Source organism: Cotesia glomerata, linkage group LG4 (assembly GCF_020080835.1).
Source record: "Cotesia glomerata isolate CgM1 linkage group LG4, MPM_Cglom_v2.3, whole genome shotgun sequence".
Lineage (NCBI taxonomy): Eukaryota > Metazoa > Arthropoda > Insecta > Hymenoptera > Braconidae > Cotesia > Cotesia glomerata.
In genome coordinates, this window is record NC_058161.1 from 7,969,924 (window position 1) to 7,981,715 (window position 11,792).

General features: G+C 28.4%; 1 protein-coding gene across 1 annotated transcript; it reads right to left on the reverse strand.

Annotated features, from left to right (window-relative positions):
- Positions 1–1,094: 1,094 nt before the first annotated feature.
- LOC123263320 (PI-PLC X domain-containing protein 1-like) lies at positions 1,095–5,558 on the reverse strand. Its single transcript, XM_044725970.1, has 6 exons — positions 4,979–5,558; positions 3,879–4,136; positions 3,582–3,790; positions 2,524–2,728; positions 1,502–1,787; positions 1,095–1,411 (listed from the first exon to the last, which is right to left on the reverse strand). Exons 1-6 carry the CDS (start codon positions 5,061–5,063, stop codon positions 1,171–1,173), a joined length of 1,284 nt encoding a protein of 427 aa, XP_044581905.1. The 5' UTR covers positions 5,064–5,558; the 3' UTR covers positions 1,095–1,170.
- Between the last annotated feature and the right edge of the window lie 6,234 nt (positions 5,559–11,792).

Sequence of the window (11,792 nt, forward strand, 5' to 3'; positions counted from 1 at the left end):
CGATTTTTTACAGTATATAGTATATTCTGTAAATACAGAAAGCATTTATCAAAAAATGCTACTTGTAGAAATTAAAAAAAAATATTGATACAATTTTTCCTAAATATTAAAATTTATTTGTTATATCAAACTAATGCGGCAGGATGGCCGAGCGGATTAAGTCATTATATCGTTAATTCGTTCGTACATCAATGCCGTGAGGCGAGGGTTCGAGCCCTAACGGTTATTCGAATAGTTCCAAACCAACCGTCGGGGGTCGCTCCGGAAGTCGGCTTGTACTGGCATGGGTTTTCTCTACGTGGTTTCCCCATCGCCACTATTCCAACAGCCATTCGAAAGAGGTGAGGAATAGGGTAAATACAGTACAGGAAGCACAAGTTGGTCCACAGCTGTAAGAGATACGCAGAGATTATAAAAAGTTGAAAGAGCAGGTTGCGATATCTAGGTGCGAAATTTAAAAGGCAGAAACTTTGAACGCAGTGAAAATTTGAAAGAAATTCGAACGCAGTGAAATAGAGAGAGGCAGTACAATTGTGATGAAAAAATTGTAAAAGGCAGTTCTTACTGCTGTACAATGTAACAAATCTATCTATCTTGTTATATCAAACTAAAGAAAAAAATTATATCAATTTAAAAAATCTCTAAACACGCATTTTGTAATTTTTGAACGAATAAATATTTTTTTAATATTTTTGTTAGGATATGAATAATTATTTTTTATCCTTTGTTATTAATTTTTTATAAATCCATTCTTTTGTAAAAATAAAAAAAAAAAAAGAAAAAAATATATCGATGTCACAATAATGAATAATCAATATTAATGTAAATTAAAGATGAAAGAAATATTTGACATAAACTAAAAATTTTTTTTTCAACCAAGTGAATTTAAAGACTGAAAAACGCTGCATCGTAAAGTTATATTTTGTGAATGCAATAGCTGCACTGTGAAAAACGACTTGATATTAGTTATGTTAACAAATGAATTAAAAAAATGAAAACTTAAACTTAGTAGTGCGCAATTCTACATATTCTTAATACTGCGTATAATATTAAAAACTTAGAATAAAATTGAATTTAATTTGTAAAAATATCTATTACAAATTATTAGCAATATTTTATAGTATAATAATTAATAATATTTAATCACTATTGTCTATACAAGTTGTTGAATTAACAACCACTGGCACGCTTATCGTTCCACTTAATAGCAGTTTCAACAATTCCAGTAGCTTTTATAAAGTCAACCGCAACAATATTTGCAGTATGCTGCCATTCATCGCTGTACCACTCGGTGATGTTAATATCAACATTCTCAGCCATTTTTCTAAGACCGCCTAATCGATTAAATATTACATCCAGAGTTGTCGGTGTCAGTTGAGCCATTGCTGCTCGTGGTTGCGATAACCGATTACTGTAAAAAATAAAAAATTATTATTTATTTAATATAGATTTTTGCATAAGCTAAAAATACTATTAGATAAGAATAGTAATAGTAACTTACAAATGGTACGATTCATCAGCGGCTTGAGTTTCTATTTTATTCAAGTGCCTATAAAGAGCATTTACAGTTCTGACATTACCCCACTGTTGTTCGACTTGCGGCCAAACGCTTGATCTTGAAGCGACGATATTTGAGTAATCATAACTGATGATAAGTCTTTTACCTGTTGACCAAATATCCTCGAGGCTTGTTCCCCAAACATTGACTGGTCTGTCCAGATAGTAACCGTCAAATTGCTCTAGTAGATAATCTGTTAGTTGATAGTGAGCTGCCAATGATTTGAATCCTAAATATTAAATTAAATCAATAATGAGTCATTAGAAAAATTTAATTAAAATTGTTCATTATTCTACATCTTTTTTTTTTAATGATGAATTTTACTTGCGATATCCCTGATTAAAAAAACTAATTAAAAAGTATTGGAAATAGCGAAATTTGAATTCTTTTCAAAACTTTTGAGTATCTTCTCTTTAACACTGAGATAAAAATTTTCATTTGAAAAAATGCGCATTGCTATGAAAACAAATTAATTTGTTGAAAGTTTTCAACAGTTTTATTTCCTGATGAAATCAAAATGTTTCTCATAGTAACTTTCTTGTTAAAGTTTTTTTTTTAAAGTTCGGAAAATAACAATCTTAAACAAACAACTTGTGAATTTTCATCCAAACTTGTTTTTTCCCAAATCTAGAAAATTTTTTTTTAACAAGAAAGTTACTGCAAGAAAAATTTTATTTCTTTAGCTGAAGAAATGAAATGATTGAAAATTTGCAACAAATTAATTTTTTATCAGAACAATGCCAATTTTTTTCAAAAAAAATTTTTTATCTTAGTGTAGAGAATTAACATTGTCAGTTGTTTTGAATTCTTGTTTCTAAACAGGGACCTGCTGTAATAAAATTTCACAACAGAGCAATATAAGATTAACAAAACTTTATAATTTAACATTTCAACTGATTACTTCTCACCCGAAGTACAAATTATTTTATTGTTGTATTGTTAATAAAGTAAAGTTTGAAAATTACCGACTGGAAATTCTTGAATGTCAAAAATAACAATTTCATTAGTATTGTCCAAAAATAATTTAACATCTCTTATAACATCTCGAAGAGGTACGATGCGAATTGGTCCATGATTACCCCAAAAAATTTCATCTGAATTTGGATAACGGCCAACACGGATATCTAAATAACGTGCTCCATAAATTAATTGAGCCAATACATCTTCATCCTAATAATCAAACAAAATTAATGCATTAATTTTGATCAAATAATTTATTTTGAAGGTTAAAATTTCGAGAGGAAATTTAAAAATATATTTATTTTTATGAGATTGAAAAATTTGAATATTTAGATTTAATCTGACACTGAAAGTATTTAATTATTTGACTATTTAACTTAATTTTCAATGTAAATTAAAAGAGATTATAAAAGATTTACGATTAAAATATAAATATTACGTAATCGAGGAAATATTTTATTAATGTACAATTAATTTGTGTTTATTTTAAATCAGTCATTGTTATTTGAGTCATACAGTAATTCTTAACGAAGTTGATAATCTTATTGTGTCTACGCTTTATTATAATAATAATAATTTAAAAATTTACAATGACATAGAAGCATTTAAATATGTACAAAGTAAATAAGTTGTTAAACTGTGAATAATTAATTTAAACAAATATGAATTACAAAAGCCTTTTTCAATTTTTAATAATAATTTTACTAAATTATGTTTCTCGATGTTTCAAATCACCCAAAATAACTATAGCTCGGGGTTATGGTTAAGAGCTTCATTAAAATGGTGAATTATTATTTTTTTGTTTTCAAAATAAAGTTAACTTTTTTTTTTTTTTATTTCATTCGAAATAGTCTTATTACATAAATTTAATTTTTAAGAAGTGGAAGTGCTTCTCTTCAAAATATTATAAAATTATTCTCAAGAAGAAAATCAAAATGAGAACGTATTAATTATTGATACAAAATAATGTGTAAAAAGTTATACCTAATAGATAATGTAAAATAATAATTTATCATCAATAAAAAGTCTTAGAAATTTTTTAGTAAGTTATAAATTAACTTACTTGAGTTATTGTATACTTATCAATGATCAACTCTGTTCTAAAATTCTGAAATTTATTATAAGCTGCGGAATCATGAGTCCCGGGAATAAAAACTTCACGCATTTTTAAATGCCCTAAAGTTTTTCTCCTTTTAGCCATCCAATTTGGATGTGTTGATAAACAACTCGTCTTTTTTATTATGTCATTCCGTACCCACGATACGTAATACTCTAGATTAAAAAATAACATTTTATCATAATTAACTCAATTTTATGTATGCACACATGTATAATTACAATTATTTATTAAACGACTTACTCAGGCACTCGTCTCTAAATGATAATTGTGAGGTAAAAATAAAATCACTGCTCATTCCAGTTTTTTTGTAGCCGTGAATTGCATCTGGTTTAAATGTGTAGATCACCTGAGCTTCTGTCGTATTCGGATCGCCTTTATATAGTTTAAATACATCACCATTTTTAAGATGCGAATTTTTCCAATAGATACTAATTTCTCGTATCATCTCCGATGACATCAAAGGTGATATGAGAATTGATAAATCACTGCTTTCTATTTCTGAAATATACAAAAAAATTTTTTTAATTTTGGGATTAGCAATATTTTAAATTCGATATTCAAGAAATAATAATTGAACAAAAATTCCGTCAATCTGAATAAGTTAAATTGGAAATAGGATCAAATATTCGAGATATTGAAGATGCAAAAGAAAGTAATTTCTTTAAAAATTTTTAGAGAAATATCATTAATGAAAAAAAAAAAATATTTGAGTGAAAAAAAAAATTTTTTTTAAATGAAAAATGCTACAGGTGTGTATTAAATTTAGGCAATAACTTTTTATGATTTTTATGATCTCGTATGAAATATTGTTTAATCGCTAGAAACCTTCATTTTAAAATTCCATTTAGTTCGAAAAGTATCAGCCGTAAAATTCTTTAATTATTCTTACAAGTACAATATTTACGAATAGACATCCAAAAGAGAAGTTTTTAAACCAATATCATTTTGAAGAATTTGATCATCTTTAATCAAATAAAAAAAATTCTTAAATCAAGTCAGATTTACTTTTAATCAAAAATACTTTCTCAGATCAAGAATTTTTTTACTTGATCTCAGTTTATCAAACTCTTTATTAATTATAAATTAAGCTAATTTTTCTATTAATTAAGTTAATTTTTTTATCGGTTAACTGTTCACTTTTTTCAAGTCAAAATTAAAAATTTTTTTTCTTTCTCAATTTTAATAATAAATAATTTTATCACAGTTAATAATTTTCAAACATGTTCAAAATTATTCATTACTTTCACTATTTTCTTCAGCAATATGATATATTATTTAAAGTTCCACTTTTTCCAATTTTTAACAATAAAAACTTAAGACAATAACTGCAAAGGACTTACCATTGTTTTCATGACAAATGTCCTCGAGTTCTCCTTTAGAAAAACGGATTAAGAAGATAAAAAACAATACATTAACACACAACATCTTGCGTGAACTTTTACGTTAAAAACTTGAACACTTTCAGATAAACAAAATATAATTTTAGTAATTGTAATTAAAAATTAAAACAACAAGTAAAAACCCGTGTAACATAATCTTGGTTTACGTAAAAATGTAAACTAAAATCTAAGAATCAACAAAGAAGTAAGAGTATAAATTAAATAAAAAACATTACTATGAATTATTTACGTCACCAATGACTGTTTCTCTCTATACTTCCTGTATACAAATGACCTCGATTGCCGTACAATACTCTTACGTTTTTATTGTTAAGTTGCTCAGTATTTAGTGGAGAACGGACCAATGTTTGAAATAATTACATCTAATAACAACAAGCAACACTTTTAAATATCATCGTTAATGACCGCTCAGTGCGCAAATGTGATATAACATGTGCCTAGCGTATATCGTAGTATGCACGTGGGGTTTAAAATTCACAAGTGCAGCAAAGTGTAAATGAACAAAAGTAAACTTCACAGCGATGCATATATTTCTTTTCTCACAGAAAATAATTCTTATCGCGTGTATTTGCTGATCTAAGGATAATTTTCTTCACATCACTTTGTTTCGTGACATGCCATCCACTATGACGCTTAAAATAAGCGGAGGCGATTTATATATGAATTAGTCATCACTTAATATCATTATATTTATTTCTTCAATGAATTTCACCAGGTGCATTGACTTATTTTCTTCCTTTGATAAAAAACTTTTTTTTTTTTTTGTTAATGGGCACTTTTTTATTTACAAATAATTTCAAACATTTTGATTAGAGTCACCAATCATTGTTTTAAATCGTCACGCTCTCTACATCGATACCACTCAAGGTCGATTTTAATTACTAGTTTTTTAATGCTACTGATTTTTATTTAATTTTTCTTGGAAGTAAAAATACTTGTAATTATTATTCATGATATCACGATTTTTAAATATAAACACAAATACGAATGGTATGGCGATGACGAATGAATGCGACTGAAGCGATTGACGATTGGATTAAAAGACAGGTTGGTACGAATTATTATATTCGGTCAAGTGATGAATCGTGACCTAGAATTCGTGAACTACATTATAATAACGAGGTAGGTCACTTCGATTTATTACATTTGCACCATCAAGTACATTTCTTTAACTCTACTCTGATTCTACTTGATCAAAATTTTTTCTATTGGAGTTTAATTGTTGGGCGATCCGTTGAAGTTAAACTGTATGAATTACTCGCTGAAGTCAACCGAAGCGTGATGTAGGTTTCTTGTAATCCGGATGAATCTTCTTCTGGTCTTTGTTTGACAGTACAACAAACAGTTGATGGTTGATGTGATGTGGGTGTACTACGTCCCACAGTAATTTAAAATTGGGATCAAGCAATTTTAAGGCTTCAAATCATACTTGTGAAATTATTAAATTATTATAGTATTATTTATTTAAAGGCTTTTATATTTTATGTGTGTAGATAAAAATTGATAAAAAAAAAGGTATTTATGCATTTATCATTCATTTCGATGAAAAACAATTTTTAATAAACATTTTACATTATTTTTTATTACAAATTCAACAAAGCTAAAGATTAAGACTCGATGATTAAGCTGACTTGAAGATATAAATATTTGGTAAATATTAAAATATCAAATATATATATATATTTTTTTTTTTTTTTTTTTAAAGAAAGCCCGCCTTTTTAACTTAAATGCAAATTTTATATATAATTCTAGTATAAAAAATTCTTTTATTAAAATAATCTCTATCGATAATTGAACAAGTCATACTTTTTTTATTTGTTTAATTAATTGTGACGTTTTTATACTGATCGGTTTATTTGTTAAAAAGTTAAATATAATATGGAAATTACGTTGTTTAATTTAATAGTGACGGAATTCAATTATGATCAATAAAAACTAATTTTTTTTAATTCTATAATTGATTGGGGAAGTGAACTTTTATTGAGAAATCTATATTTAGTTTTAAAAGCCAACTATAAAAGTTTATAGTGTAGTTTAAGAATTATTTTATTGATAAATAAAGTAAATATTGACTAGTGAAATAATGAATCCGAGAAAAATCATGTGTTTGGTCCAGATATTTATGACCCTGAAGTTAGCACATAGCCGATAAAAATAATTTTTAGTTACGGATATCTCGAGTAGGAATGGAGTTATGGCAAATGGACGCATATGAAATTATTTGGCGCGAAAAAATTTATAAGTAGAAAATTTAAAAATTTTGAAAAATTTTTCAAAAATTTTTTATGGCCAAAAATAATTTTTGGAAAGCTCTCTAAAAGTTCTGAATCATCAAAATTTCTCAAAAACTCGTCATTTTCATTTACTTTCAATTATTTATATGTACATTTTTTCGAATTGCGTTTTTTGTGCTGGGAGCTTTGGTTCAAAATAACTCCTTAAAAAATAATTTTATTCTTAAATCCAAAATTATACACACAGTTTTTCTAAAAATACACATGTACATTTTTTGATTTTTCTGAAATATGAATATTTTCAAAGATATCCGCATACAAAAATTTTTTTAAATTTTTGGATACGGATATGAATTTGAAAAAAAATTTTTTTTAAACTAAAAAAAAAAGTACTTCTTCATTTTTATAATATGCATATTTACATTTTTTGGATTTTTAAAATTTGGATATTTTCGAAAATATCGGTATCCAAAATTTTTTTTTAATTTTTGGATATGGATATGAATTTGAAAAAAAATTTTTTCAGGAAAAAACAAAAAAGTACTTGTGTATTTATCGAAAATCTGTATGTACATTTTTTTTCTTTGTAGTTTTTCCATTTTTTTCAAAAACATTAAAAATTTTTGACTTTTTTAAAAATTTTTGTCAAGAATAAAAATTAAAAAAAATTTTTTTTTCGTTTAAATGAAATATGTACCTACTTATTTCTTAAAAATCTTCATGTACGTTTCCTAAAAACATCAATAATGCCTAATATCCACTAACAATTATAAATAACATTAGTTTTTGACTTATTAATTTAAAGAATCGACAGAGTGTGCCATAGAACTACTTATTATTTTATATATACTTCTCACAAAAATTAAGGACCAAGAAAAAAATCCTAATTTTTGGGGGAATTTTAACAAGCTGTAACTTATCGAAAAATGGTCGCACGGTAAATAAAAAAAGGCCATTCGGCAGCCGAAATGGAAGTAGATTTCATAATAAATAAAAAAAATTAGGAAAACGGTTGACCCTGAAGGTCATACCTGTAACTTCAATTTATATGTTGTTTTGAGCTCTTCGAGCTCAAAAAGATAACTTTTATATGCTTTTGAGCTCTTCAAGCTCAAAAGTTTAATAGAAGGTTGATAAAACACTATTTTTTGAGTTTTCAAACCGCAATAACTTTTGAATGAATGAACCGATTTTCACGGATTAGCGGTCATCGACGTGGTTTTTTAAGGTTAAGAGTTGATTATTTTTTGGAGTTGATCGATAAAGCCGTTCGAAAGTTATTCCAAAAAAACCACTTTTGAAAAAACTTTTTTTTTAGATTTTTCGAAATCTATCGGTCCGAATCGATCCAAAATTTAAGTTTGGACAAGCCCTTTCGAATGTCGCCAACCGCGATCGAATCGGTCGAGCCATTCAAAAGTTATGAGAGGTTTACACACACACACACACACACACACACACACACACACACACACACACACACACACACACACACACAGCCACAGTGTCACTATACAGTAAAAAAATTTTCGTAAAATTTAACATAAAATTTTGTGTAGATGTTTTTTTTACATAAAATTTATGTTAATTCTACACAAACGGTTTGTATTGATCAATCCATCCATTTTTTAACACACTCAAGTGTTAATTCAAAGTAAAACTACACTTTTTTAATGTTACTGGCCAACCAACACAAAATTTATGTTAAAGAATTCTTCATATATAGTCACGTATGCCACACAAGATAGACATGTAAATGTGATAGCCTCAGCGTCATTTTAATTTGGTGGATTTTGATTTGTGTCATTACGTAAAATACTTAAATGCAGCTAATAAATATACAATTGTAGTGTATAGCAATTAAAAACTAAGTAAATAAAGGGTAATTTATATTAAAACATCCGATAACAGAATTGTAACCTTAAAATTCATTACAAGGTTAATGTCCTTATTTCTAGTGTGAATCTAGAAGACAGAATAAACTTTAAATTATGAGGAAATAAATAAAATAAGAAAAATTATAAATTTTATGATTATGAATCTAGCAGACATGTTGATTTTTTTTGACAAATTATTTACAAGTTAAAAAATACTTAAAAAAAATTACACGAATAATTCTTCAAATTTTCTACAAGTGAAATTTTTTTTTTTTAATTTTTTGTAATAATTTTTTCATTAAAAAAAATTGTAAAAATTTTCAGATGTCGGCTAACTTAATTTTCATTTATTTTTTTGAATTAGACAAAAAAATAAATAATTGAAATTAATAAATTATTAGAAAATAAACTTACAGTTTTTTTAATTTTCTACATGTGCATTTTTCCTTTAATTTATTATTTTCAATTGCTCATGTATTTTTTTTAATCACAAAATATATATATATTTAAATTATTAGTAAAACTCACATATTTGACAGCTGATCTGAGTAACACAAAGAAAAAGTTACAATCAACACTTTATTTGTGTTATGGATAACATTTAAGTGTGTAGAAATCCGAGAATCAGCCAATGAAATTTTTAACATATTTTTGTGTTACTTTTAACACAGAATTATGTTGATTTCATCAATACAAACAGTATGTGTAGAATTAACATAAATTTTGTGTAAAAAAATCATCTACACAAAATTTTATGTTAAATTTTACGAAAATTTTTTTACTGTGTACCAGCAGCTGCAGCACAAAAGTTACTGGAAGGAAACTGCAAAATAAGGATCGGCTGGGTCAATTGACGAATGAGAGCAACGAAGAGACCCATACAATGCTTCAAATGCTGGCACTTTGGGCACTTCGGATCTCAGTGCAAAAGCGAAGTCGACCGGTCTAAGCACTGCATAAGGTGCGGAAAAGAAGGACACAAAATTGTTGATTGTAAAAATCCAGCTAAATGTGCACTGTGCGTTGAACGGCACGGCGTAGAAAAGGCGGCTCACCATGCAGGCACGAACAAATGCCCCGTCTTCCAAGAAGCGCTCCAGAAGATGACAAAGCCAAGAACATGAAGATATTGCAGCTCAACCTCAATCATTGTGAGGCTGCGCATGACCTGCTCATGCAAGCTGTGCGCGAATTAGAGGCAGACGTAGCACTTATAAGTGAGCCTTATAGACACCTGAGTAACCAACCCTGGGAAACCGACAGCACTAACAAAGCCGTCATCTGGTCCTGCGGTAAATGTCTTTTTTAGAGAACAGTCAACAATAAAGAAGCCGGCTTCGTAGCAGCATGGGTAGATGGCTTCCGCTTCTACAGTTGCTATGCACCACCTAGTCTCTCTAATGAACAGTTTGAAGACTTCCTTGATCGGCTAACTGAGGACGCAAGAAAACACTTTCCCATGGCAATAGCTGGTGACTTCAATTCCTGGGCAGCAGACTGGGGCAGCAAGTTCACTTATACACGTGGAAAAGCACTTCTCGAGGCAATGGCCACTCTGGACGTGATCCTTCTTAACACCGGTGACACGCCAACGTATAATAAGGGAGAGGCAAACTCAATTGTCGAACTTACATTTGTCAGCAGTTGCTTAGATCGATGTATTTTCAAACACAAATTGATCAGACCTTTCCGTGTAATTACACCACAGAAATTTCGGTGTAATTCGAAAAAAACACTTTTTTTCGATTTCTTTTGTCAACGATAACTCACGAACGAATTAACCGACTTTGACCGGCTTGGTGGCGATCAACGTGATTTTTCGATGTTTAGAGCTGATTAGTTTTTGGAATTGATCGGTCGAGCCGTTTAAAAGTTATTAAAAAAAAACCACATTTGAAAAAATTTTTTTTCGCAGTTTTTTTAAGATTTCTCAAAATCTATCAGTCCGAATAGGTCCAACTTGTATTTAAAATCTAAGTTTAGTTGAACCCTTTCGAATGGCACCAACCGTGATCAAATCGGTCAAGCCGTTCATAAATTATGAAAGGTTTACACATACACACACACACACACACACACACACACACACACACACACACACACACACACACATACAGACACCATCGCAGGAATAGTCAGGGAAGCTTCCTAGGACCTCAAAACGTCGAGATCTGATGAAAACTCGATTTTCGAAAAACGGGGTAAAAACAATAACTTCCCGATTTTTGAAAATTTTCAATTTTCTTATCGCGAAGTTAAAAATACTACTGTTGCATACAAAAAAAAATAAATTTCGGTTACATTAAACAACGATGACGTCAAAACGAATGCAAAAGTAAAATTTCATTAATCTGTCTGAGAAAGCAGGCAATTTTTGGCCTAGACTGATAATGAGGTACGCAAATTAAAGCTTATTTAATAAGCTTTCAAATGCAATTTACAGAAATTTAATAAAATATTGCGTTCGATTATTATTGCACGAAAATAAGGTAAAAGTGAAAATTTTTGCGATTTTTGGAAATTTTTGAATTGCTATTATTCCTAAACTATTTAATTTGGAAAAATAAATAAGTATAAAAATTGAAGCTTATTTAACAAGCTTTTACATACAATTTACAGAAATCCGATAGGATATCGCGTTCA

Coding starts and splice junctions, on each gene's coding strand:
- LOC123263320 (XM_044725970.1), bottom strand. CDS start 5,063: ATGTTGTGTGTTAATGTATTGTTTTTTATCTTCTTAATCCGTTTTTCT. Junction 3,791..3,878: donor ATTTAGAGACGAGTGCCTGA/GTAAGTCGTTTA, acceptor TTTTTAATCTAG/AGTATTACGTATCGTGGGTA. Junction 1,788..2,523: donor CATTCAAGAATTTCCAGTCG/GTAATTTTCAAA, acceptor TTTAATATTTAG/GATTCAAATCATTGGCAGCT.